At 57.8% G+C, this 27,432-nt stretch overlaps 1 protein-coding gene and 1 long non-coding RNA gene across 5 annotated transcripts in view; one reads left to right on the top strand and one right to left on the bottom strand.

Annotated features, from left to right (window-relative positions):
* GNAI2 (G protein subunit alpha i2) overlaps positions 1-22,022 on the top strand; it is a 33,512-nt gene extending 11,490 nt beyond the window's left edge. For 2 of the 3 annotated variants that reach the window (XM_055276435.2, XM_055276427.2), the window contains exons 2-9: positions 14,465-14,507; positions 14,764-14,905; positions 15,390-15,550; positions 18,864-18,992; positions 19,396-19,525; positions 19,610-19,763; positions 20,172-20,386; positions 21,041-22,022. In XM_055276435.2, the coding sequence (XP_055132410.1) occupies positions 14,465-14,507; positions 14,764-14,905; positions 15,390-15,550; positions 18,864-18,992; positions 19,396-19,525; positions 19,610-19,763; positions 20,172-20,362 (950 nt within the window). In that variant the 3' untranslated portion in view covers positions 20,363-20,386; positions 21,041-22,022. Of the gene's footprint in view, positions 1-13,972; positions 14,100-14,464; positions 14,508-14,763; positions 14,906-15,389; positions 15,551-18,863; positions 18,993-19,395; positions 19,526-19,609; positions 19,764-20,171; positions 20,387-21,040 lie in introns of those variants that run through there. The other variant, XM_055276424.2, reaches the window with a different exon arrangement.
* Positions 9,249-22,813, bottom strand: LOC129481513 (uncharacterized). 2 transcript variants are annotated; one of them, XR_008657484.2, is made up of 4 exons: positions 22,537-22,813; positions 10,885-11,028; positions 9,550-9,700; positions 9,249-9,458 (listed from the first exon to the last, which is right to left on the bottom strand). It is a non-coding gene; the product is annotated as an uncharacterized lncRNA (long non-coding RNA). The 2 variants fall into 2 exon arrangements; XR_008657483.2 differs by having other exon boundaries at positions 10,885-11,025.
* Between the last annotated feature and the right edge of the window lie 4,619 nt (positions 22,814-27,432).

Below are 27,432 nucleotides of genomic sequence, written 5' to 3'. Positions count from 1 at the left end.
GGGTGGGCCAGGGTGCCTCTGAGCATCCCAGCTGGCCTTTTGCAAAGACGGTGGGCCTACTGGCTGTCCCCATCCAACTTCCCACTGGAGGTAGGTGTGGTGCCCAGTGGCAGTCTAATTTTGATTTGGGGGTTTTAGAGTTGGGGGGAGGGAGGCCCTTGCAACAGCGCAGCACCCTTGTAGGCTGAGAAGTGCATAGGGGGGTGTGGCCCCTCGGCTTCAGAACTGTCATGGGGCTCCCAGGCTGTGAAAAGCAGGGCTTTTCGTGCTGGGCCTGTGGCCGAGGAACAGCATGTATGTCCATTATGGGCCATCTGTTGACTGTCCCGGCGGACCCGGCCTCCGGGGCACAGCCTCGGAGGTTTCAAAATGGCATCCGCTTCGCTGCTGCCTCAGGGAGGAAGAGAAGGGGCGGGAAGGGGCGGCGGCCCAGCCTCCTGGGCTGCTTTGCGTTGGGCGCTTGCCTCTTCCTGTCTCTGCTGTGAGTGCGGCAGCGGCAGTGAGTGGGTGTCGACGCGGCGGAATGCCCGTCGCCGCTGCTGCTACTGCCCGACGGGCCTGGGGAGGGCACTTCCGGTACCGCTGCCTCCCAGTGCCCAGCCAGGAGTCTCTAGACAGCCTCTCCCCAGGCTGATTGCAGTTACTCTGATGGCCGAGGAAATGCAAGACTGGACCATAGAGCTGGGGGAACGCAGGGCTTCTGGCTAGTTTTGTGTCCTGACACCAGAAGGGTCCCCCATCCCACCAGCCCTGCTCCTTGGAGCCCAGCTCAGCTTTTGGGCTAAGGCAAGTGAGACCTGGCAACTCCTGCCACACTGGGCTGGCAGCAGCCAGGGGTGCAGGGTCTGGCTTAGCACTTTCTAGCCTGGGGAGTTCACCCTGGGGTCCTGGCCTTCTGGCCTTTGCTTACTCTGTGAAATGGGCTTCCTGGGTTTTGGCCAAAAGAGTGCCCCAGCTCAGGATGGGGAGAACAAGAGCCTCCTGGTGGTTCTTGTTGGGGATGTAGGTTGGGAATAAAGACCCTGCAGGGTGCTGCTAAGGGCTCTGACCAAGCTCTGCTTGATATTGACGGCCCAATCTGCCATGGCTGCCTGGGGAGGGATCCTGGCTTGAGCCATGCCTTTCCCATCCAGGTGCAAGGTGGTGATGGGAGCCCAGCTGTGGTAAGTTCAGAGTTCTGGGCGCCTGTCCCATGTAGCGGGAGACTTTGTCCAGGCAACGGGACTCAGGTTGGGCAACTGCCAGCCTTCCCTCCCAGCCAGAACCACGCCTGCTGCCCCGCCCGCACACCGCCTCCCTCCCATCTTGGGCTACCCAAGAGCCCTGCCAGCAGGCGGGCACAGTGCTTGTCACCAGGGCAGAGGCTGATGTGGTACACACCGGCAAGAGAGTATTTCCTGGCAGCTTGGTAGGGGGAGCAGATATCAGTCCTACTCTAGGGATGCTCCCCACTCCTACCCAGCTCAATGTGACTGACCAGCTAGGCCCAGGTGGAATCTGGGACCCTGGTCTGGGCTCTTAAGGGAAAGGAAGCCAGAGTGTATGTGAGTGAGGAGAGTCTGATTTGGGATGGGCCTGTGCGGACAGCTTCACAGAAAAAGGAGACAGTGTCCACCATGGGCTCCATAAAGGCTTCAGAATGTAAATAGAGCAGTTCTCTCTTGCCCCTGGAACTTTGCGTCTGTTGTTCCCTACTTGATTGTTCTTTAAAACTTTACTCTGGGATCACCTCCCAGGATCCTTCCTGGACATCCCTCGACCAAGGCTGGTGAAACATCTGGCTCCCAGCACTGTTGCTTCCCCTCTCAGATGCTTGGAGACTTCAGGGCAGGGCTAAGTCCTCTGCATTTCTGTGCCCAGCATGGAGCCTGGCATCTACTGAGTGCTTCTCATCTGTTTGTTGAATGAAGGAAATATCCTCTGAACCTGATTTTGGGTAGATGGTGGAGTAAACTGAGCGGCAATTTGCATACTGTGGGCAGGTGGCAAGGGCCCACAGGCCCACCGCAGGGTTGGTGACCAGCATTGAGGGGACACTGAGAAAAGTTCTTCAGGCTGTTTCTTCCCAGCCCCGCCACAGGCTATGCTGGCACCTGAGAGACAGTTCTTACCCCACCCTGTGCGGAACTCCTGCTGAGCAGAGTGGCTTTGTATTCTTCCTTCCAACTCAGGCTGTTGGTGCACTGCTAGAGGGCTGCTGTCTCTGACACTCCAGTAGCCACAGTCGAGCTTGAGCTGGCTGGTCCAGCAGGGGCTGCTCCGCAGCCCTGGGGCTCAGACCAGAGCAATGCTGTGAGAGTCCTGGTACTGGCCAGTGCAGAGACTGCACATAGCAAGGGCTCAATGAAGTTTACCAAAAGAAAAGAAAGGGGGTTTTGTGGCCTCTGTCCTGTCTGTGTCTCTTGCAAAGGGCTGGCATACTATAGATGCCTAATGAGTGTATATGGACAGAATGAAGTGATTGAACATGTCCGTGAACAGGGCAGAGCTCCTGGGAGAGGGGTAAATATAATCCTGGGGCAGCCACTGGAGCCTGGTCTAGCTGGAGACAGATAGGAAGGGCTAGCTTAGGATTCTGGCTGGCTGGGTAGTGGGTTAGACTCTAGTGGTGCCTGTGAAGGGGGGCTTCCTGGAGGAGGGGGTCTGCTGGGCAGCTGGGAAGGATGAACACCATTCGCCAGGGCCAGGCACTGGGTGGGGGTCAGAGGGACCAACTCGACAAGAACACTGCAGCAGGAAGACTTGGCCTGTATTCCCAAGAGCGTGGGTGGGTGTTTCTTGGCCTGGTGGGGCCACCCTCCCTGGACCAGCCCATGGGGTCATCCAGACCTGAGTTCTAATCCCAGTTCCACCTATGGCACTGGCTGAGAAACTCAGCATCAGGTGAAGCCCTGGCAGGAGTCCTGCTCTCCACTCATAACCTGGGGGCAGAGTGCCTCCCTGCAGCCACAGGTGTTATGGGGACAGTCCACCAAAGCCTGGAGGTATGAAAAATGGGTGAGGGAGGCCAGGCGCAGTGGCTCACACCTATAATCCCAGCACTTTGGGAGGTTGAGGCAGGCAGATCACCTGAGGTCAGGAGTTCAAGACCAGCCTGGCCAACATGGTGAAACCCCGTCTTTACTAAAAATACAAAAAAATTAGCCAGGTATGGTGGTGCGTGCCTGTAATCCCAGCTATTCAGGAGGCTGAGGCACGAGAATCGCTTGAACCTGGGAAGTGAAGGTTACAGTGGGCTGAGATGGTGCCACTGCACTCCAGCCTGGGGGACAGAGCAAGACTCTGTCTCAAAAAAAAGAAAATGGATGAGGGACCCACTGCTGAGAGTTTGGTGGGAAGGAGTCTCCCATCCTAGAGGCTGCCTGGCCCCGGTTTGGAGCCCTGGGGAACCCCCTCCCCTGCCCTCAGGCAGCTGTTCACAGCAAGTGGGGAGCCCAAGGCGTGCAGATAGTTGGTGCCAACAGGAGTGACAGACTGCCCTGAGGACCTTAGGCCCAACTTCTGGGGGTCTAGGTTTGGAGATGTGGTAGGGTCCTGGGTGCCAGGTGGGCCAGTACCCACCCAGGCTGGCCTCCAGCCCCTACACTCTCCCTCAGCCCTCTCCTTCACTGCTGGAGCTCATTAGCACTTGAATGGGGGGCGGGGCGGCTGGGCCTCTGAGTCTCTTCTTCCCACCCCTCCCCCAGGCTTGTCGGGGCTTTGTCTGCAGGAGCAGGCAGGGATACAGCTCCCACACTAAGGAGTGAACAGGGGTCCAAGCCATAGCTGACCCCCTCTGCCTGCATCCTGCCCAGTTCTGCTAGGCTCAGCCCCTGCCTCTCATGCCAGTGTCAGTGCAGCTGACATGAGGTCATACCTCTAGGGTAGGTGTGAGACTAGGTCCTTCAAGGGATACCTCTGAGCTGAGAGACTAGGTGAATCAGGGCAGCTGGAGCTCAGCTGGGGGCATCCCAGGTGGGTGGGGGAGGGGAACCCCAGACAGAGGGCAGAGAAGGTGTGAGGACAGAGAATGACCCGCGCTGCTGTGGCTGGAGATGGAAGTCCAGCCAGTTGCGGGACACGGGCTTCCACGTCAGAAGCCCTGAGGCAGCATCACACCACCCACTATGTGTCAGAGCCTAGGCTGCTGGATGGGGCCTGGAGATGGTCCGGGACCCCTTTGGCCCTGGGCAGCTTGTCAGGGGTTGGCCCTGGGTAGCCTGAGAGGTAGGGTCACTGAGTGCCATCACTGATGTCCCAGGCCCTTGAACATCTGTTTGCCTAGCAAGTGGCAGCAGGTAGTGCTGAGAGTGGGGTGTGGTCAGGTCCCAGCAAGGTCCCTAGGCCTCCAGCACTGCGGGGGTGGGGCAGTAGGTGCACTTGGGGCTACTTGGGCCACAAGCAGACACACAGGTCCTGTATACTCTGCCGCTGATCTCAGTTCTTGGTCCTTGGCTGTGTCTCTTTCAGTCTGTCTCTAAAAGCCACCCATTCACTTGGCAGGAACAGGATGGAGGAAGCTTTGTCCACCCAAGCTTTTAGCCACTGAGGAACCAGGGACTCCCCCCACACCACCCACAGCAGAGGAGGAGACTGTCGCCCCAGAGCCTGAGTGCTGCCTCCCCTACATCCCGTGCTGTGGAGGGAGGCAGGACCGGGCAGATGGGGGCAAGGTACAGGCCAGGGAGTAGTCTCATCTTCCCAGCATCTCAGGCCAGGAATCCCAGCCTAGGAGTTGAGCGAGGAGGGGAAGGGGTCAGCAGGTTCTGGCCAGGCCACTGCTGATGCACCCTGCCTAAGAGTGCTCTGCAAGGTGCTTTGGGAAGACAAAGGATTGGGCCCTTTGATGGTGTCCCTGGTACCTGATGCTCTCCGGCAGCCCTTCCCTCAGCTACAGGTGCAGGGTGGAACCCCGTCTGCCCAGCCCCACCCAGCCCTTCTAGCCTGAAGCTCTAGTTCTTACTAAACCCCAACCCCACCCTCACCCTGATGTTACTTCTTGGGGCTGTGGCTGCTCTTGGTGGCTGGGGAGGAAGAATCTTTCTGGAATAACCAAACATTTGCTGGGCTGGTTCTTCTGTGCCGGCCTCTGTGCACATTTACAAGGCTTGAAAGGCAGCACCACACCGGTCTGAGCAAAGGCCTAAAGGTGGGGTCATCTCAGCCTTGTTGGGGAGAAGATATCCTTATGGCTTGGAGGAATCTGGGGGCTCCAAGGCTGCTGACAGCCTCAGGATATGCAAAGGAGGTGTTGGCAGCACCTACTGTGTGTGCCCCAGGCGGGGAGGAGGAGGTAGTGAAGTCTGCACGACGTGGCAGGGCAGGGCTGGGCCTCTCGGGGAAGTGGTGTCCACACCGGAGGAAAAGGAGGAAGCAGCTGGGGGAGGAGGAGCCCAAAAGAGGAAGAGGCCGGAGGGCTGCCTGGTGCTAGGGTGGGGGTGAGAGCCCAAGGGCCCCCCAGGGCTTTGCCAACTGGAAGGGTCTAGGAGGTGAACACCTGCCTAGGCTTATCTGTGCACTCCTGTGGGCCATTCTAGTGGCGGTCACTGAGTTGGAGCCAGTCCAGGTAGCTCTGTCCCTTGTCCCACCCCAGCAACCGTCGGGCCCAGGATCCCAGAGAAGGTGGTGCCTTCGAGAAGGATTCCAGGCCCCTTCTTTGGCCACAGGAAGTTGTGGCTGGGAGAGGGATGCTGGCGGGAGGGCTAGCAGGAAGGCAGAGGGCTGCTCTTAGATTCCCGAGCAGCCATTGCTCTCCAAAGCCGGAAGGCCAGCCACAGGCTGAGATGAATGCCTGGAAATGCAGCAACAGCCCAGAGATGAGCTCACTCTGGGTTTCCCCTGCTGGGGGGCGGACAAAGGAGCCCTGGCCTCAGCCTAAGGATTCTCCCCTGCCAGCACCCACTCACTGGGTTTAGGGCTGCATTCACTGGGCCTGTTTCCCCTCAGGTGATAACCACAGCTGTCTCTGATTGAGCCTTGACTGTTGTGTGGAGCTGAATTCTTCATTATCTTGTCATATTTAATCCTGTGAGGCTGGGGACTGATATTACACCCATTTCACTGATGGGCAAACTGAAGCTCAGGGACTTTATGCACTTAAACAAGAAACAGAGATGCCAAGACATGACCCATGTAGTGACCAAGCACCTGTCTCCAACTGCCATGGCCCCTTGGGAGTCTGTGCTGGCTGGAAGTAACGGATCAGGCAGGACAGCAGGCAGACAGTGTGGGTGCGTGTGTGTTCTGCGTGTGCCTATGGGCCCTGGCTTGCAGGCCTCAATTCCTCTTTTAGGAGACGGAAAGGGGGCTGTCTGACCTGGAAGGTGGGACCCAAGACTCTGTGTATGAAGCTTTCTACAGCCATGTGATCAGGGGTGACCCCCCACCTCCTTTTTTTTTTTTTTTTCAGATGGAGTCTCACTCTGTCGCCCAGGCTGGAGTGCAGTGGCATGATCTCGGCTCACTGCAACCTCCGCCTCCTGGGTTCAAGTGATTCTCCTGCCTCAGTCTCCTGAGTAGCTGGGACTACAGGTGGGCGCCACCATGCCCAACTAATTTTTGTATTTTTAGTAGAGACGGGGTTTCACCATGTTGGTCAGGCTGGTCTCGAACTCCTGACCTCAAGTGATTCGCCTGCCTCGGCCTCCCAGAGTGCTGGGATTACAGGTGTGAGCCACTGCGCCCAGCTGCAGCTGTACCTTTTGACTTCCCACTTTTTCTCCTAGTCCATATCTCCTCACAGTGATGCTCAAGTTATAGCTGGCAACTTAGGACTTCATTCTTTCCCTAATATTATGCTTGTTCTCCCACAGGCCCCAGTCTTAGACTGAGACCAAGCCTGGGGAAGGCTCAGAAGCTATTGAAGTCCATGGTGAGGGCCTCTGAGACTGGGAATTGTCCAGAGGAGTGAAAGGAAAGCATGTTCCTTAGGGTTCCACTGTGAGCACAGGCTCAGTGCTGGGTGCACGTGTGGTGCTGTGTGGCGGCGGAATGTGGCCATGGTGTCGGCTGATGACTGCATGATAGTTGTTGAGGCTGGTTCCTCTTGTTCCTTGGCCTCTGAATCTCAGTGTTGTGGCCTAGTGGGGCCTTGCCCTCCCTTGTAGGGGTTCCTAGGGGTTCTGCTGTGTTGCCAGGCCAGGCTGTAAGGGGCTGAGGGGGCTGAGGAAAGCTTAGGAGAGCCAGAGCAGAAGCGTCCAAGCCTCTCTGGGCCATGAGGCCATGCACAGAGCAGAGACCTGTACATCCTCATGGCCACCCAAGACTGTGGGTCCCGGAGGGTCCAGTTCCTCACCATGAGACCTCAGACTATCCTCTTCCCTCTCTCTATCCAGTACTAGAACCTGTGATGCTGTGATTTTTTTTTTTTTTTTTTTTTTTTTTTTTTTTTTTGAGTTTAGCTCTTGCTGCCCAGGCTAGAGTGCAGTAATGCGATCTCGGCTCACCACAACCTCCGCCTCCCAGGTTTAAGTGATTCTCCTGCCTCAACCTCCAGAGTAGCTGGGATTACAGGCATGTGCCACCACGCCCGGCTAATTTTGTATTTTTAGTAGAGACGGGGTTTCTCCATGTTGGTCAGGCTGGTCTCGAACGCCTGACCTCAGGTGATCCACCCACCTTGGCCTCCCAAAGTGCTGGGATTACAGGCGTGAGCCACCGCACCCCACCAGTGCCATGATTCTTAGCATCGTCTTCTGGCCTGTGGACACAAGGACAGCTGCTGGCTTGGGTTGGGCCCTGAGGCAGTTTGGGGTGACTTTGAAGAGGCTACTCTGGGCAGGCCTTCGGTTTGGCACCCTCCCTCAAGGGGTACATTTCATAGATGAGGCCTAGGCTCCCGTTATCTTTCCCAGAGTCCACCGCCATGAATCAGAAGGGAAAAGAGGTCATTCAGGTGCCTTGGGAACAGTGGAGGGATGCCTGAAATGAAGAGGCCTCTAGGGAGATGGTGCCAAATGGCTCAGCTCCGCGTGATCCGGGTCTTGTCCAGCACCTCCTGGCTCCTGCACAGGGCGGTACCTGGGGCCTGAGGCGCCAACGATGAACAGGTCTGGGGCCTCCTTTACATCAGGCCAGCCTTCCTCACCCGGTGCCTGAGTTTCCCTCTGTGCAGTGGAAAGGACCCCACTGAGGGAGACACACCTTGCCCCAGAAAGACTTTCCCATGTGTGGGCAGGACCTGAGGCCTCAGTTTCCCTAACACAGAGATCTCTGACTTGGCAGTAGCAAGCCAGGCCCTGGTTGGTAGTGCTCCCCTTTGGGCACTGTGAACCCCTGGAAGCCGCTGGAGGCAGCCGAGTGCCAGAGACTGGCGGGAGGGAGGTGTGGAGTCTGTTGGTCTGCTCAGGCATCCGTTATAGGGCCATGCCACACACACGGGTGGGAGTGTTGCTGGTCCCTTTCAAGACCTCGAGTCCCTGCCTCCCAGTGCCGGACCCGTGCTGAGCCTCCTCGGAGGGAATGAGGGGGGCCGAATGAGGGGGGCCGGGGAGCAGCACCTGGAGGAAGGAAGAGACGCCAGGGGCGGGGCTCAGAGGGCCTTTGTCTGGCCAGGCCTCTGCCCCTCCCTCCCGTTGCCATGGTTTCTGTGTGTGCCGAGTCTCTGCAGGCTGGGGGCTTCCCAGGGACGGGCTGGTGGGTGGGACACCTCCCCAGTCGCCCCTAGCTGAGGCTGCTTTTCTGAAACAAAACGCTCCCCAGTGCTGCCCAGCCCCCACCTCCTTCCACAGTGTCTCTGGCTGCCGGGCGCCCCCTGGTGGTGGCGGGGCCTGGGTCCCTAGGACTGCAGGGGACGTGGGGGTGCACGGGATCTGAGAACCACAGGCTGGGCTGGAGATATGGCACCTTCCTGGGATAAGAGTAGGAGGTGGTGTCCGGGCTGCCTTTGTGGTGGGCTCAGGGCTACCCCCACCTGCTCCACCATGTCCCACTGGGATAGGCTGGGGAGTTGTGGCAGTGTGGGCGGGCCTGGTGTTGTGGGTTTGAGCTGGGCCGCTGCCCAAGTCTACCCTGTGGTCCCAGCCGCTGCTGGTTCTGAGAATCTCTGCCCTTGGGCCTGACACGTCAGCTGGCTGCTCTCCCTGGCCCCACGTGTTCCCACGGAGCCCACCAGTATAGGGGTTCTCTCCAGGGAGGTCTGCCTGGCTTTCTGGGTGTGTGGAGCCAGTGAGCAATGTCAGCAGTGAGGCTCCTGGGCAGGAAGGAGGCCCCAGCTGTGTAGGAGTGCCGGGTTATACGGAAGGGAAGTGACGACAAAGCGGAAAGCCAGCAGAGGAGCCAGTAGCTCTGACTCCTGTCCCAGGTTATGCTGAGTCCCAGCAGGGAACCACCACAGCTCTGAATCAGCCTGTTAGCCGCTGTCCATTGCTCTTCATCTGCTCTTTATCTGAAAACCTTCAGAAGCTCTCCTTCAAATGAGATGACCATAGCAGTCTTCTCTGCAGGTTGCAGGAAATGAGAGGTTTGGGGAAATCTGTACTCTTTCAAAGGGTAGAAAAATAGTGCTAACTTTTACCTGAATGCTCACCATGTGCCCCACACTGTAAGAAGAGCTTTGCATTTAATCCTTACCCATCTCTCAGAAGGAGACAGTGTTGTCCCATTTCACAGATGAGGTGCCAGAGAAAGGGCAGGAAAGGAGCTGAAGCTCTTGAGGATCTCAGGAAGGATCAGAGTGGACATCAGGGCTGTGGCAAGACTGGACCTCCTTCTGGGAGAGGATCTGAAAATGGGAGGTAGGCTGGCTGGCTGCTTGAGGCTTGACAGCTCTGCCCAGCGGAAACTGAAGCCAGAAAGGACAGCAGCAAGTCCCAGCCTCCCAGCAGATCAAAGCCTATTAAGGAGTTAGAGGGTCCAAGATGAACAGATGCTGTGACTTGAATGCTGGGGCCTGGAATAAGCATCAAGTGACGAGACCTGTGGGCCTGTCTCTCCTGCTGCAGGGGCCCTGCTGGTCTTGTTCGCGCAGGTGGAGTGGTACTGTCTCCCTTCTCTCATCGGTTCCCTCCTCTGGGGCTCAGCACTCCCAAAGTGGAAGCAGATATTCTAATGCAGAGCAGCTGCCACCACCCAGCACATCACTGCGAGTACTGCCCACCTGCTGTGGGCCCCAGCTGCGCCACAGGGCAAAGGCTGCAGAGGTTTCTTCCTTGGTGGGAAGAGGTGTGACTCAGTGGGAATGCCAAGGCCACCCCAGGGAACCTCTGCAGGCCTCTCTGGTCTTACCTAGCTGGGGATAGAGCACTTGGTGGGGCCCTCTTCAGGCAGGAGGGGCTGATTCATGCCACCTTCTATTGCCTCAGTTCCCCTACCCAGCATCTTTGCAGAAATCTGGACTCAGGCTGGACGTGGTGGCTCACGCCTGTAATCCCAGCACTTTGGGAGGCCGAAGCAGGTGGATCACTTGAGGCCAGGAGTTTGAGACCAGCCTGGCCAACATGGTGAAACCCTGTCTCTACTAAAAATACAAAAGTTAGCCAGGCATGGTGGCACATGCCTGTAGTCCCAGCTACTGGGGAAACTGAGGCAGGAGAATCGCTTGAACCAGGAGGCAGAGGTTGAACCGGGAGGCAAAGGTTGCAGTGAGCTGAGATCATGCTATTGCACTCCAGCCTGGGCAACAGAGTGAGACTCTGTTTAAGAAAAAAAAAAAAAAAAAAAAATTCTGGACTCAGCCACCCCACTGAGAGGCAGGTGCGAGGGGGGCTGGGTGTGCGCAAAACTCACAGATAAGCCTCATGCCAGCTTATCTGGTAGGGGACATCCATCAGGTCCTGATGGAAAGGTGACCCAGCCAGAGATGTGAGGCTACTGCCCCACAGCTGCCAGGGCACTTAGCCTGTGGGCTACCTGAGAGCTCTTCACCCCACCCATTCCACCCAGATGCCATACTGGGGCTCCACCCACCTCTGCTCCTGGCCCCCTTCTCTGCTGGAGCTGCTCCTGGGCTGTGCCCCTGCCTCTGTCCCGTTGTTCCCCCTGCTTCCTGCCTGGCTGTCAGCACCACGCCCTTGTCCTGCCACTCACTACTTCCCGCCTGAGTCACAGCTGCTGGAAAGACAAAGAGACCAGCCTGAGTCTAGGGATAGAGGCTCCATAACCTTGATTTGCTTACCTGTCAAGTGGAGCTCTTTTTTCAGTGACCCCTGCTGGGGGTAGAGAATGTTCTCTTAACATTTAAGAGGCCTTAGGAGGGGAAAATGAAACTTGAAGGGGACAGGGAAGTGGACCCTCCCTGGCTGGGGCAGGGAGCAGATATCCTGGCTCCTAGTGTGACTGGCTCTGTGCTGCCTACCTCGTGTCTACCAGGTCTAGCTGCTGCTAGGAAAATCAGATGCAAAGCAAGTTTGCACCCTCGTCCCTGGGCAGGGTCACGAAGTGGCCCACATCACCTACTGAGAGTGGGCAAAGGGCCAGACCCCCTCTTCACTCTCAGTGGCCAGATAGGGAAACTGATGCCTCAAGTGGGCAGGAGTCCCGAAGTCACACAAGAGGGGGAAGCTTTCACCCTAGACCTCAGGTCCCCGGTGCCCTGGGTAGCTTTCCTGCTGAGTCTCAGCTCGCCTGGCTCGGGACTGCATGGGGACCCATGACTTCGCATCCTTGGCCTCTGCTCCTCCAGTTCCCCCCATCCTGGCTGTGACTGGCTCCTGGTTCTTCCTCCTGCTCTGGAGGAGCCAGTGGGGAAGATAGTCGGGTGGCCACTGCTGCCCTCCCTGCCCCAGTGGGTGCTTTGAGCCCCAGGGGGATGGGCCTTAGTGATCACTGTGAGGCTCTCCTGGGACCTTTCCCCGTGTCCCCATTAGCAGGTGGAGGAGTGTTGGTGTGGAGATCCTGGCTGCCCCTCTGCCATGCACAGCCCAATGGGGAGGGAGTGGTGCTGGTATATATCGCAGTACACACCCCAGTGAAGATATTGGGCCTGGTGCCTGTAGTACCCAGGGGCTAAAGCAATAGAGGGGATTGCTGCCCCAGCCACAGCGCCCCAGCCTGCCCAGGTCCTGCACATTTGTATGTCCACAAGGTTGTGCAACCATCACTGCTATCTAATTCCAGAACATAGTCACCACCCTCAAAAAGAAACCTCATACCCAGCTAGCTGTCACTCCCCAAATCCCCTCCCCTCATCCTGGAAAGCAGGCCTGGGACAGTCAGAAGCTCAGTGATTGCAGGCGTCTGGTGGCATTTGTGAGGAGGGCTCAGGCCCTTCCCCTCAGGGTGGTCTCTGGCGTAGGAGGCTGAAGGTGGGCAGGGGCCTTGGCAAGGCCTGCCACCATGTCCCAATGCCTGCTGCTGCTTGTTGAGCACTGCAGACATGGCCCAGAGTCTGCCTGGGGAGATAGGGAGTGAACCCAGTGCCAGGTGGACTGTGTGGCTCCGCTGCAGTACCAGGTACAAAGGACAGCTCTAGGAGGGATTGCACGGTGGGCAAGTGCGCTCCCTGCAGAGGGGACTCTAACCCTGTGACCTCAGCCTCCCTGGACCTCAGTTCCTTCATTGGTTAGATTGGGGTGAGAATGGAACCTACCTCCCAGGATTGCTGTGGAGATGGCAGTTGGTGGGTGTCATTGATGTAGAGCAGCATCTGGTACATCATGGGCCCTGTTTTCATATAGCTTTGCTGTCGATATTGCCGATGTTATTGTTACTGCTTGTGTTCGTTTGTCTGTTAGCACCTTCATCCTCTGAGGTTGTTTTGACCAGCCCCAAGGGATGCTGGTGAGGTTGGCCAGAGTACCCAAGTTTGACCTCTGCACAGACCCCACTGCCCACCCAGCTAAGCTGCACAGAGGAACAGACGTGCCACAGTGATCAGAATTGGGACACCGTGAATGGGGAATGGGGCACATATTCCCAGCAAAGAGAATAGCATGAGCAGGGCCCTGGAGGAAGCTAGAGGTAGTGCCTGGCAGCTGCAGGTGTGACTGGCAGTGATGGGGCAGGAGCACAGGGTCTGGGAAGGACAGCAGGGCCCAGCTGGGGGCCATTCGACCTGGAGCTCAAGACAGCCAGCGGCAAGGGAGCAAGGTCAAGGTGAGACCCTGCCTCCACTCCCTCTGGCCCCCAGCCAGGGAGTTGGGTGGCCACCCTGGTCCTTCTTTACACAGACTGCCTGGGTAATACAGGCTCCTGGGCTGCACTCCTCAAGATCTGGCTCTATTGTCTGGGATGGGACCTGGGAGTCTGTTTTTTTTTTTTTTTTTAAGACCAAGTTTTGCTCTTGTTGCCTAGGCTGGAGCGCAATGGCACGATCTTGGCTCATTGCAACCTCCACCTCCCAGGTTCAAGCGATTCTTCTGCCTCAGCCTCCCGAGCCGCTGGGATTACAGGCACCTGCCACCACACCCGGCTAGTTTTTGTTATTTTTAGTAGAGATGGGGTTTCAACATGTTGGCTAGGCTGGTCTCGAAATCCTGACCTCAGGTGATCCACCTGCCTCAGCCTCCCAAAGTGCTGGGATTACAGGCGTGAGCCACTGCTCCCGGCGGAATCTGCTTTTTAAAATACCTCCCCAGGGCACTGTCCCACAGGGTCTCAGCCACATTTTGAGAATGGCAGGGTGGACGAGGCATCATGGGTTCCCTCCACCCTCTTGCCCTTCTCAGTCCTGGCTAGGTGATCTTAGATCAATACTTTATTTTTCTGAGCCTCAATGTCCTCATCTGTAGAATGGGAACAGAAACAGTATCTGCTGTGACTAATACAGGAGAGAATGCAGCAAATCTCGGTACCAGCTAAGGAGAAATATGGGCCAGGGCTGTACCAGGCCAGGGAAAAGCTTGAGTTAGTATGGGCGTGTGTGGGTGTGGGTGTGTGAGATACGCCACAGGTCTCCCAGATCATGAGTCAGTACACGTGTGTGTTATACTGTAGGTCTCCTAGATTCTAGCCTTCTAGCCTCCATCTGCTCAGGGCAGACCTGGGTGCAGTGAGCAGAGCGCGGGGCATTGGGCCATGTCCAGAAAGCTAAAGTGTGATGCTGTGCTCCTGCTTAGGCCCCTGGTTGCTAAGGCTCAGAGTGTGGGGAGAAGAAGGGCTGCTACCCTGTTGGATGGAGTATGCAGGGCATCTTCCTGCCAGCTCTGCCCAGGGCACCATGTTGGCATGCACCAGCTGCACAGGTTGGCAAGCCTATGTATGTGAGAACAGGGTGGCTCCTTCAGTGCTGGCCAAGTCTCCAGCCAAGACCCCTGAACTCAATCAGGACAGTGGGGAGCCATGGTGGGCAGCAGAGCTTGTGGGAGGCAAAGGCCTGCAGAGAGTCTGCCATGGGGCACAGGTGCTCTAGGTTACCTTGACCACTGTGGCCCTGCCAGCTGCATTCCTGGTAGCTCAACTGCCTACCAGGCCCAGCTGCCTCCATCTCACAGTGCAGCTGGTAGGAAGGTTAGTTCTGCCTCCTGGACTACAGGTGTCTGGGCATTTGTTCTGTGCCTGTGGAGCCCCTCTGGGCCTGCCCCCTGACCACCTGTGCCCTCTGTTCCAGGTGCTGGGGAGTCAGGGAAGAGCACCATCGTCAAGCAGATGAAGTAAGTGCTGTATCCCAGAGGCAGTGCCCAAACTCCAGCTTCCTCTCTTCATCCTCTGGGCCTGCACTGCCCCCGACTACAGGCCCAGCCAGTCTTAGCCAGGCCCAGAATCTTCTTAGAGGCAGTCACTTATCTTCAGGTCCCAGTGGGTCAGGGGCAGTTTTCCCTTCTCTGAAGCAGGTCCCAGCAGCCCCAGGCAGCCGTGGGAACTCCCAGTGCCCTGGGGACACTAACCTTCCTGGTCCCTGGCTGTCAGGATCATCCACGAGGACGGCTACTCCGAGGAGGAATGCCGGCAGTACCGGGCGGTTGTCTACAGCAACACCATCCAGTCCATCATGGCCATTGTCAAAGCCATGGGCAACCTGCAGATCGACTTTGCTGACCCCTCCAGAGCGGTATGTGCCCTCCACCCCACCCTCTCCCACCTCCCAAAAGGTTTCGGGGTGGCTGGGTGTGGTGGCTCACGCCTATAATCCCAGCACTTTGGGACGCCGAGGCGGGTGGATCACCTGAGGTCAGGACCAGCCTGGCCCACATGGTGAAACCCCATTTCTACTAAAAATACAAAAATTAGCTGAGCATGGTGGCACGTGCCTATAATCCCAGCTACTTGGGAGGCTGAAGCAGGAGAATTGCTTGAACCCGGGAAGCAGAGGATACAGTGAGCCAAGATCGCCCCATTGCACTCTAGCCTTGGTGACAGAGCTAGACTCCGTCACAGAAAAAAGTAAACAACAACAAAAAAAAGGTTTTAGGGCAAGTCTCATCCTAGGGAATCCAAGAATACCCTAGCTTGGGCCCCATTACAGAGGTCTCCCTGCCTCTGGCAGAGTGGGGGTACATTCCTTCAACTGCCTGACCACCCGCCACTGTGCCCAGGACGACGCCAGGCAGCTATTTGCACTATCCTGCACCGCCGAGGAGCAAGGCGTGCTCCCTGATGACCTGTCCGGCGTCATCCGGAGGCTCTGGGCTGACCATGGTGTGCAGGCCTGCTTTGGCCGCTCAAGGGAATACCAGCTCAACGACTCAGCTGCCTAGTGAGTGCTTTGAGGGGCTGGGTAGGGCAGGGCAGGGGCTGGGGGAGGACTAAAGGCTGGACCGGAGGGCCTGAGAACCCCCAGAAGGAAACTGCTGGTCTTTGCTTATGAAACTGATGACTGTTAACGAAGGCCTTGGTGTTTTTTGTTTGGGGGGTGGGTGGGTGTCACGTTGCTGAAAGGCCAGGAGGAATGACAGGCAGGTGGCTTATACAGTACATCTCTTCCAGACCAGTTGAGTCTGATCTGTCTTGACACAGTCTTCTAAAGAACATTTGCGGCCGGGCGTGGTGGCTCACGCTTGTAATCCCAGCACTTTGGGAGGCCGAGGCGGGCGGATCACGAGGTCAGGAGATCGAGACCACGGCGAAACCCCGTCTCTACTAAAAAATACAAAAAATTAGCCGGGCGTGGTGGCGGGCGCCTGTAGTCCCAGCTACTTGGAGAGGCTGAGGCAGGAGAATGGCATGAACCTGGGAGGCGGAGCTTGCAGTGAGCCGAGATTGCACCACTGCACTCCAGCCTGGGCGACAGAGCGAGACTCCGTCTCAAAAAAGAACATTTGCGGCTGGGCGTGGTGGCTCACGCCTGTAATCCCAGCACTTTGGGAGGCTGAGGCAGGCGGATCATGAGGTCAGGAGATCGAGACTGTCCTGGCTACCACGGTGAAACTCCGTCTCTACTAAAAATACAAAAAATTAGCCGGGCGTGGTGGCGGGCGCCTGTAGTCCCAGCTACTCAGGAGGCTAAGGCAGGAGAATGGAGTGAACCTGGGAGGCGGAGCTTGCAGTGAGTGGAGATCGCGCCACTGCGCTCTAGCCTGGGCGACAGAGTGAGACTCAGAACATTTTGCTGCCACCTGTTCTGTGCCAGGCCCTGTGCAAGGCTTCAAGGACACAGTGATGAGCGGAGCAAAGTCCCCATGCAGTGACAATTTAGGGTGTTAGTGAAAAGGTAGAGGTGGGGTTGGCCCAGAGACAGGATTGCTGAGCTCTGAAGGAGAGTCAGCCAGGGGAGGAGTGGATGAGGGGATTCCAGGCAGGGGCATAGCATGTGCAGCATCCTCGGGGTGGTGGGGAGCTGGCTGTGCTTGAACATAGGCTGTGGAGGCTGGCTGGAGGGGGCCACAGGGGAGGAAGTTATCTGGGAGGTGACAGGTCTGTGTGTAGGTCAGAGGCCCTGGACCTCAGATCTGACCCTCGCTGGCCCTAGGCCGAGCCCAGGACTCAGCTGAGGAATTACAAGGGTCGCAGGCATCCCAGAGGCATGACAAGCCTGCACCCTTTCCACAGTTCTGAGCTCCTTCCCTGTGGTATCTATCATGTACTCCGACTGGTGCAGGCTGCTGAGGACCCCACGGGGAACAGGACAGACAGGCTAATAGCTGTTGAGGATGGCTGCAGGAGACATCCACAGGCTTTGGATGGTGTCACCAGATAGGCTGCTGTCCCTGTACTCTAGCCTTCCCCTATCTCTGCTTAATCCAATCCCCTCTGACTGGAACACCCTTTTGCTCCTATTGCTCATCCAATCCTAAGCCTACCCATAGGGTGGATTTCAGCAAGGGTGGGTGGGAGGAGGAGGAGGGTCTTGCCTGGCTGTGATTCCTGAGCCCTGTCCCAGCCACATGAACAGCCTCCTTCTACCCTTCTTATATGGCCTGAATGCTCTTGTGAATATGTACCCCCTACAGGAGCTGTGGAGTCACAGCCAAATGCTGTGGGGGCCCCCAGGCCTCACCACTGCCCCTCCCTGAGATCTCTGGCCCAGCCACCAGCGAGCTTGGGGTCAGAGCAGCAGGGACCTTGGTGCCCATGATACTCAAAGGGAGCAGGGATAAAGCCACCTCCAGGCCACCTCCTGCTTCTCTATCATCCTCTTTCTCCATTCTCCAGACATTAGGCACCCACTGTGTGCCCAGCACAGTTTTGGGAGTGAACACAGGCCCTGTTCTCCCAGTCAGGTTTATGCCTTGATAGCTCCCCCCCGGGGATGGGTTGCGGATTGGAACACCACAGGAAGCAGGGCTCTTCCAGCCCCTCTTCGCAGCAACCCCAAGCCTGCAGCGAGTCAGGGGGTCCCTGGGGCGAACCCACCTGTTGGGGAAAAGGGAGAGGCTGGTGTGGAATGCACCATGGTGCCTCCACATTGAGGGCTCTGGCAGTAGGGGCGGGGCGTGGTATGCAGGTCACAGCACATGCCTCATGGTTCCCCATGGCCCTTCCTGTTTTTCTGTTTTGTCCCTGCTACTCTGAGATCATTTCCCCCTGGCCTGGTTTGGCCTGGTTGCTGGTGGGAGCCAAGGGCCGGCCCCAGCAGCCTTGCCCCAGGAATGAAAAGTCGGCTCTGGGCAGCAGCCTGGAGGCCTGGGACCAGCCTCCAGGGCATGGCAGGGATATTGAGGCAGGCAGCAGAGGCAGGCCCTGCAGGGGTAGCCTTGATACTAATTAAGGGAACTGGTAATGAGGAGCCCCGGGACCCCTGCCAAGCAGGTGTCTGTGCCCTCCCCCTGAGGAGCTGATTTCATTGGGCGCTGGGCAAAGAGCCCACTGGGCCTGGCAGGCCCCAACCTGTCCAGCACCACATCGACAGACCGCACCAGGCTGCTCTGCGGCTAGTGCCATAATTGCGCCCATTGGCATCCTGAATCCTTCACTGAAGGACTAATTTGCCTCCTCCCACCCTCTTTGCCTATAGCCCCAACATCCTGGATCCTGTCCGAGGCAGGTCTGGCTCAGAACCTGGGTGCTGGAGCTTGGCTGGCTAGCTGTCCACAGAGCTGCACCTCCTCCCATTCCCATTCTACAGGTGGGAGGCCGGGGGCTCTGAGTTCAGGTTTCTTCATTTGAGCAATGAGGTAATACAGGCAGGGGTTAAAGAAACAAGGGCTGTGCCTAGGCCGGGCGCAGTGGCTCACGCCTGTAATCCCAGCACTTTGGGAGGCCAAGGTGGGCGGATCACCTGAGGTCGAGAGATCAAGACCATCCTGGCCAACATGGTGAAACCCCATCTCTACTAAAAATACAAAAATTAGCTGGGTGGCAGGCGCCTGTAGTCCCAGCTACTCAGGAGGCTGAGGCAGGAGAATCGCTTGAACCTGGCAGGCAGAGGTTGCAGTGAGCCGAGATCACGCCACTGCACTCCAGCCTGGCAACAGAGTGACACTCTGTCTCAAAAAAAAAAAAAAAAAAAAAAGCAAGGGCTGTGCTTGAGAAATGGCATGGGAGGGAAGGGGCCTCTTCCAGCTGGCCCAGGGTCCAGGTAAGGAAGCCCCATGCTGGCCCCCACTGACCCTCCCACCCCCCACCTCCAGCTACCTGAACGACCTGGAGCGCATTGCACAGAGTGACTACATCCCCACACAGCAAGATGTGCTACGGACCCGCGTAAAGACCACGGGGATCGTGGAGACACACTTCACCTTCAAGGACCTACACTTCAAGTGAGCAAGCATGAGGACAGGTGGGAGGGGCAGGACCTGCCAGCCTTTGGGGTAGCAGAGGCAGGGGCTGGTCCAGGATCCCCCAGCCCCACTGAGGTTTTGCAAGGCTCATGTGTTCTGGGTAAGCACATCCTCACCACCTAGTGAACCAGCAGTCAGGATCCATGCCACCTCTGCCAACTGCTCACAGCTTCTGCTGCTCCTGCCTGATGTGGCTACAGCCTGCCTGCTGTCCAAGCCCCTGGCCCAGAACCAGGGGTGAGATGGGCAAGTGTGGATGATTCCAGAAGGTAGCTGCCCTACTCTGGGCAGGCCTCTGTCCTCAGTCAGCCAACCTGGGAAATGGGGCAGAAAGCCTCCCCCAGGGCTCCCTTCCTGGAGCTAAAGTGATCTATATCTGCAGGATGTTTGATGTGGGTGGTCAGCGGTCTGAGCGGAAGAAGTGGATCCACTGCTTTGAGGGCGTCACAGCCATCATCTTCTGCGTAGCCTTGAGCGCCTATGACTTGGTGCTAGCTGAGGACGAGGAGATGGTGAGAGGCTGAGAGAATGCTGTGGGTGGAGGCAGCAGGCTTGGGGAGTGGTGGCTAGCGTTGACCTCGCTATTCTACCCCTAGAACCGCATGCATGAGAGCATGAAGCTATTCGACAGCATCTGCAACAACAAGTGGTTCACAGACACGTCCATCATCCTCTTCCTCAACAAGAAGGACCTGTTCGAGGAGAAGATCACACACAGTCCCCTGACCATCTGCTTCCCTGAGTACACAGGTGGGACTGTGGGCACAGGGCCTCCGGAGGGTTGCTTCTTGTCCCCAAGCAGCCTGTGGTGACCAGGTGGCCCTCAGGCGCCCCCCACTGGACAGAAGTGTAACCTTGGAACACTTGCAGGGGATGGGTGCCTCACTTAGGCTTGTATAGTTGCGTGTGCACGCATGGAGCCCTTAACACACTCAAGCATGTACCCCTGAACGTGTGTACATGGGCATCCTCCTTCACACAGTAGGGTACCCCTTTGCACATCTGGCATGTATGGGTAGCCACGTTGTCATATTATGCAGATGCATGCACAGGTTGTATGCCTGGCCGTCCACACGCACAGACCCTTGCTGCATACGTAGGATGCGGCCTGCCTGCCACACATGCAGCACACACAAGTCTTCATTTTCTCTCCCCCAGGGGCCAACAAGTATGATGAGGCAGCCAGCTACATCCAGAGTAAGTTTGAGGACCTGAATAAGCGCAAAGACACCAAGGAGATCTACACACACTTCACGTGCGCCACCGACACCAAGAACGTGCAGTTCGTGTTTGACGCCGTCACCGACGTCATCATCAAGAACAACCTGAAGGACTGCGGCCTCTTCTGAGGGGCAGCGGGGCCTGGCGGGATGGTGAGCCAGAGGGGCTGTGGCAGGGCGCTGGGGAAGGACTAAGTGGGCCTGGAGCCCCAGTAGGGGGTTCTGGGGGTGGGTAGGGGGGTGAACCTGGAGGGGGAGGGGCAATAGGTGACCAGAGGACAAGGGAGGAGAAGGCCCAGGGTGTGGATCAGGAGGCCAAGTGAGTGAGGTGCAGGGCATGGAGGAGGTCATACAAGCAGGCCTGGCCCAGTGGTCCAGACAGAAGGGCCTGGCCTTGCCCTGGGACAGAACCAGAGGCCATCCTGATGTTCCCTGGAGAAATCTCACCTCCTCACCCACCAGGCCATTGGCCCAGCCTGCTGGAAGCTGGATGCCAGTGGAGCCCAGCCCTGCTGCCCACTACCACCAGCTCCATGTGCTCCTCCAGCTCTTGCCCTCTGACTTGTCTGAGCGTCCTGGGCTTAGGCTGGCCCCACTGGCCCTGGTGGAGGTGGGGATGACTCTCCCAGTGCCACAGACTCCCCTCCCCCATGTAACCCAGCAACAGAAACTGGCTCCTGGGCGGCAACTGTGTCCCTGGTAACAAATGGGTAGGAAAAATAGAGAAGGGTCATTGTCTAGGGAGGCGGGAGAGAGGCGCGCCCTGGCTGCTTCCCGATCCATGCTCTGCTTTCCCCCCACCTCCAGGGCCACCGCCGACTCTGTATCCCCCAACCCCTGAGGAAGATGGGGGCAAGAAGACCACACTCCCCGCCTGTTCCCCTGGCCGCTTTTCTCCTCTTTCCTCTCTTTGTTCTCAGCTCCCCCTGTCCCCTCAGCTCCAGACGTAGGGGAGGGGTTGCCACAGGCCTCCCTGTTTGAAGCCTGCCCTTGTCTGAGGTGCTGGTAATGGCCATGGTACCCCCTTCTGGGCATCTGTTCTGGTTTTTAACCATTGTCTTGTTCTGTGATGAGGGGAGGGGGGCACATGCTGAGTCTCCCAAGGCTGTGTCTGGAGGGGCCCCTGCTTCTCCAGCCTGGACCCCCAGCTTTGCCCAACACCAGCCCCTGCCCCAGCCCAAGTCCAAATGTTTACAGGGAGCCTCCTGCCCAGTCCCCCACCCCCAGCCGCTCGGAGGCCCCAAAGGAAAAAGCACAAGAAGCGTGAGACGCCACCGTTCCTGGAAACCACAGTCCACCTGCTCATTCTCGTAGCTTTTTAAAAAAATGAAAGTAAAGGAAAAAAAAAATTGCAAATCTAGAAAACTTTTTAGAGAAAAACTATTTAAAACTGTCAGATCCTGACCAGCAACCCCCCCAGCCCCCCTTCCAAGTGACTCCGTGCCTTGAGTGTGTCTGCGTGTTTACACCCGTCCCTCTGCTGGCCGCCCCCGTGCGAGCGGCACCCCTGCCCTGCCCTCCACAGAATTGGGTTCCAAGGGCTGTTCCAGACAACTGCCAACGTCACTGAGGGCCCTGCCCCAGCGGCCCTGGGCCCAGGCTCCATTAACCTAAAATGTAGCTCCCTAGCGCTAACCTAGGAACCGCCGCTGCCTGCTGGGGGGCCACGCCCCTCATGCCCTTGTCCCAGGCCCGGGGCCTTCAGCGTTGAACACTTCCTTGCTTTTTTCACATGTTTTATGGAATTGTTCACCTGGTTTGAAATAATAAAATGTAGAAAGAAAAAAAATACCGAGAACTGATGGGTATTCTCTCCCAGGGGCAGAGGCCCGGGCTAAGGTGTGCCAAGGTGATGGTGGTCCTAACCTCAGTCCTCAACCTGGGTCAGGGCCCTGACTCAGCTTTCCGGGCCGTCCTAGAGCCCGACGCTCTGGGCTTCATTTCTCCCACCTGGACTAGGCAGCGTACAGGTGGAGCCCGTGTGTCCCCGCCCTTCCAGCACTCTGCAGCCTTGGGTCTCGGGCAGCTGGGCAGGCTTCTAAGGGAGCTGTTATAAGGTGCTCTTCCACACCTGGAGCAGGAGGGGTGGCCGGCGCGTCTCTAGCGCGGAAGGAGAAAGTGACTTCCGACTTAGGTACCAAGGCCCAGAGAGTGTGCCTTGCCAAGGCCACACAGCCAGGTGGGCCGCATGCAGTTCTGGCTTGACTAAAAGGCCAGTAGGGGCTTAAGACATTCAGAAAGGTCCCTGACCCAGAGGGCCCCCGCCAAACCTGAGGGGTAGTGACAGGTGGCCGTCACATTACCATGTGATGGTTGCCACGGGCTGGGCCTGGAGGGCTGCAGATCATTGACTCTGAAGATGGAAGGCTCCATGAGACTGTGGGAAGGGCCCCCGCGTTGCTGGGGAAGGGAACTGCAGATGGCAAGGCTGGTGATGCTTGTGGGGCGGGCCCTGAGTGCCATCGAGGCGCCTGGACCTTCTCCCAGGGGCAGCCACGGGCCTGAACGTGTGGGGGCGGGCTCGCGGAAAGGCCGGCCTCGACTGGGTGGGGCTCCGGGGTTGGCGCCTCCGCCTCCGGCCGCCAGGGGGCGCCGCCGCCCGTGCTCTGCCCTGCCTGGCTGGTCACAGAGGCTGACGTCAGCGGGTCCCGCGGAGGCCGCTGGACACAAAGACAGCTTTGTGAGGCGGCGACGGCTCCGCGGCCGCCCCAGGACAGAGCGGCCTGGACAGAGGGCGGGCCAGGGTCGGCGCCGCGGAGGCGGGGAGGGAGGGTTGAGCCAGAGACCCAGGACCCCGCCCCCGCACACCTGCCAGTGCCCCGTAGCTTCGGCCGCCGGCACTGGCAGGAGATGAGAGGCTGCTGCCGCCCGGTCGGAAGGACATCGGCGCCCCCCAGGCCCGGTCCCCGCCCCAGTTCCTCGGGCTTTCCTGCTGCCCCTGCCTGAGAGGTCCGACGACACGGAGAACAGGATCCTGCGCCCAACCCAGGTCCCCGCCTTCTTTCAGAGGCCCAGGCCTGGACCCCGCTGAGCCGCAGATGTGCGAGCAGGAGCGCCAGAGCCCCGATGTCCGCCCAGCAGGAAGCGGGCGGGAGATGGTTCCTTCCTTCTGTCCTGAGGGGGAATCCTGCACAGAGGGACCATTGAGGGGCTGGCATTGTCTGCCTAACTCACCCAGTGCCTCCCTCCCTGGATGGGCTATGCGGGGCCCTGACAGGATTGCCCTGGTGCCGTCTTGGCAGTGAGTCTGGGTGGGATCCTGGGGGCAGGGCTTCCCTGAGTGCAGACAGCTAGGCCTCCACCTGCCCCGGCCTCCCACCCAGGCTCAGATTTCCAGGGCATAAGGCTCCATTGTCCCAGCACTGGTGGAGGCGGCCTATCAATTCAGCCTTGTGTTTGGTGGTTGGGAAATTCCTAGCCATGGGGGGCTGCAGGCAGGAAGGGGATGCCCAGGTGTCCTGCACCCCAACTGAAGGGACTCCATGAGGTTGGCTCCTGGGCATCCCCTGCTGCCTGGAGCTGTCCCAGGCTGGGCCTCAACCATTCATCAACCCTCAGGAGCAGTTGGGTTTGGAGCACCAGAAATTGAATGCTCCCTGGCGCTGCATCCCGAGAGCCCTCCCAGCCTAAGAAGCCCCATCTTTCTGTCTCCACCCATGGGGAGCTGCAGCTGTGAGGCCCAGGACCCTTAGCAGGACATGCAGAGCTGGGCAGGGACCCAGGCTCATGCTCCCAGCGTGGGGTGGGTTGTCTCCAGCCTGTGGAGACCACCATGAAGCTGATCTGCCTCCCAGAGGGCCTGGCCCACTTGAAATAATTGCTCCGGCTACTGATGTGGTGGGAGCTTTGGTATTTTTAACCCATTTGGGGGGTGGGGGAGCAGCTGGCAAGAGGGAGGCAAGCTTTCAGAGTCAGAGAGGCCTGAGAGAGGAGAGTAGAGGGAAACTCAGTGAGGAGGAGCCAGGCAGGCTGCCTCGGTAGTTCCCCAGGCCTAGACACCACCCCCTGTACCATCCCCTGTCCCAGCAGGTAGGTGCAGACCTAGATGCCAGGTGCAGAAGGGGGAAAGGGCCCTCTCCAGGGTTACAGCATGGATCACCGAGGCTGCAGGGGCTGTCAAGGCGTGGAAGAAGTCCCATGTCCCAGGGAGCCCCATGGCTTCTGATGTCAGGAAAACTTAGTTCTCTCAGTTCCCCAGAATCATTTCACCCCACCCCACCCAAACTGAGTGCCAAACCAGTTGGGTGGAGAATACAAGCCCTGACTCCAGCTGCCTGGTCAGTGGCATGGCCAGCCAAGTCCTAGCGACCCTGGGAGTCAGGGAGGAGGCAAGGACAAGACTACAGCATTGTTTGGCTGAGTTCTGGGTCTGGCCCCACTCCCCAAAACTGACCCCAATCTCTGTGTCTGCTGCCCTAAAAAGAGACGCTGGGGCTGGGTGTGGTGGCTCACGCCTGTAATCCTAGCACTTTGGGAGGCCAAGGCGGGAGAATCACCTGAGGTCAGGAGTTCAAGACCAGCCTGGCCAACATGGTGAAACTCTGTCTCTACTAAAATACAAAAATTAGCTGGGCATGATGACGGGTGCCTGTAATCCCAACTACTCAGGAGGCTGAGACCGGAGAATCGCTTGAACCCAGGAGACGGTAGTTGCAGTGAGCCAAGATTGTGCCGCTGCACTCCAGCCTGGGCGGCTGAGCGAGACTCCGTCTCAAAAAAATAAATAAAAGGAGACCCTGACTGGATGTAGTGGCTCATGCCTCTAATCCCAGCACTTTGGGAGGCCAAGGCAGGAGGATCACTTGAGGCCAAAAGTTTGAGACCAGCCTGGGCAACATAGCAAGACCCCGTCTCTTAAAAACAAAAGATCCTAGCGGTCCTCATCTCTACCATGGACTACCAGAGGGAAGGCAGCACCTCTCATCACCCAGGGGGATGGCCTCCAGTCAGCTGGGGTATGTATGCAGCTGTGTGGCAGCAAATGTGTCCATGACTGCAAGCCACTCAGAGCCCTCAGTCACATGGTGATGGGCATTAATATCCAAGAGGAGCAGAAGTCAAGGCCATGGGTCCTTTTCTCCCATTGCCAGAGATGCAGCCCCACAGCCCCTGGTGATCTTGGCTGGGAGAAAAATCAGAGTTTGACATCTTATCCCATTGCCTTCTGCTTTCTGACCTTACTGAGGTCAGGTTCTTCAAGGCCTGGGGGACTGGGACAGGGTTAAGGGGTGTCCTTTCTCCATCCGTCCTCCAACCCTATGGAGACTCAGCATGCCTAGGAAGGTGGAAGGGCTTCCTGCGGGCACACCATCTCCTGCCTCCCTATGCCTGTCCTCTGCTGGGTCCTGGGGTCTCCAGTGATTATAGCCCTTGCTGCTTCCCCCACAGTGGGGAACGCAGAGCCCTGCCCAGAGGCTTGAACCTGGCACCACAGGGGTCTGGAATTACACAGAAGACGGGTGACAGCCAAAGTGGATCATGAACGGTGAGGAGAAGTCCAGCAGGTGACAAGGGGAAGGGTCTAAAGATTGGAGGGCACAGCGCAAGCAAAGTCTTGGCAACAAAAGAACTAATGCATCCTAGAAACGGGGCAGGTGGAGCACTGGAAGCTACACCAAGCTTCAGAGTAGTCCTGTGGCCTCGGTGTGGTAGCTCAGGCCTATAATTCCAACACTTTGGGGGGCTGAGGCAGGAGGATAACTTGAACCCAGGAGTTCAAGATCAGCCTGGGCAACATAGTGAGACCTCCATTTTTACAAAATATACAAAAATTAACTGTGTGTTGTGGTGTGTGCCTGGAGTCCCAGCTCCTTGGGAGGCTGAGGTGGGAGGATCACTTGAGTTCTGGAGGTCAAGGCTGCTGTGGGCCACGATCTTGCCACTGCACTCCAGCCTGGGTGACAAAGCAAGATCCTGTCTCAAAAAAAAAAAAAAAAAGAAAAAAAGAAAAAGAAAAAGAGAGTGGCCCTGTGAATGCCAAGCTAAAAGCCTGCAATCCCACCAAACTTCAGCAAGCTCTCCGAGTCAGGGGTCAGGGAAAGGGTCCTGCAGAGGGGAGGCATGGGAAGAGAAGTGAGAGAATGACCCCAGGGATACAGCCTGGGGGAGGGTAAAGGGGTCAGTGCTTGTCCTAAGTAAGATAAAAGGTAGGGGCTCTCAGGAGGGCAGGCTTGGCAGTGCCAGGGGTGGGCTGGGGACTTGGGAAGTGAGAAGACTGAGGAGTCCCCACCCAGGGGAGGGAGGGAGGTTCGAGTAGAACTCTGGGCACAGGGGTCAGAGGATTGAGGAAGTAATTGTACTGAGGTGGCCGGGAATGGTGACTCATGCCTCTAATCCCAGCAGTTTGGGAGGCCAAGACAGGAGAATTGCTTGAGCCCAGGAGTTCAAGACCAGCCTGGGCAACATGACAAAACCTCATCTCTACCAAAAAAAAAAGAAATACAAAAAATTTAGCTAGGCATAGTGGCGCATGCCTGTAGTCCTAGCTACTCAGGAGGTTGAGGTGGGAGGATCACTTGAGCTCGGGGACGTTGAGGCTGCCGTGAGCCATGATCCCACCACTGCACTCCACCCTGGGTGACAAAGCAAGATCCTGTCTCAAAAAAAAGAAAAAAAAGTACTGGGGTGAGGGGCACAACAAAAGGGGACAAGAGAGGAGCTGAGCCCGAGAAGGGGCCTTGTTCAGCTGGGATGGCAGAGGCAGCCGTGGAGGGTTTCTCTGAGGCCCTCATAGGCCTGGGTGCCCAAGATGCCCAGAGCTAAGGTGGCAGCAAGAGTGCATACCCGTGGTACCCCCACTGTGTGCCAGACCTGCCTGGCCACTGTCTGCAGCTGTAGGGAAAATGAGAGGTGCAGACTCCAGCTAGGGCCATGGGGTAGGCTGAGCGGCAGGGTTGGGATTCAACCCCACCTCCTGCTGGACTAACAAGGGGGTTGATCCCTGGGGCTGGCTCCAGACTCCCCAGCCCTCCCCAGAGCATTCAGAGCCCCATACCCAGCACTCCTGGGAGGCTCTCCCCTTGCCATTAGGAGAATGTAGTATTTATGTGAATGTCTGTTCATGAGTGCAGTGTGCCCTCAGAGTCCACTTTCCAGCATTCCTGGCATAGCCCCCTCCACCCTGCTGGGCTCCGGAGGAGGGAGGGAGAGGGAGGCCCCGCCCCCAGCCCCCTCTCCTCCCACCCCTCCCTGCTGGGCAA

Source organism: Symphalangus syndactylus, chromosome 1, assembly GCF_028878055.3.
Source record: "Symphalangus syndactylus isolate Jambi chromosome 1, NHGRI_mSymSyn1-v2.1_pri, whole genome shotgun sequence".
Classification (NCBI taxonomy): domain Eukaryota; kingdom Metazoa; phylum Chordata; class Mammalia; order Primates; family Hylobatidae; genus Symphalangus; species Symphalangus syndactylus.
This window is presented reverse-complemented; position numbering and strand designations above follow the sequence as displayed.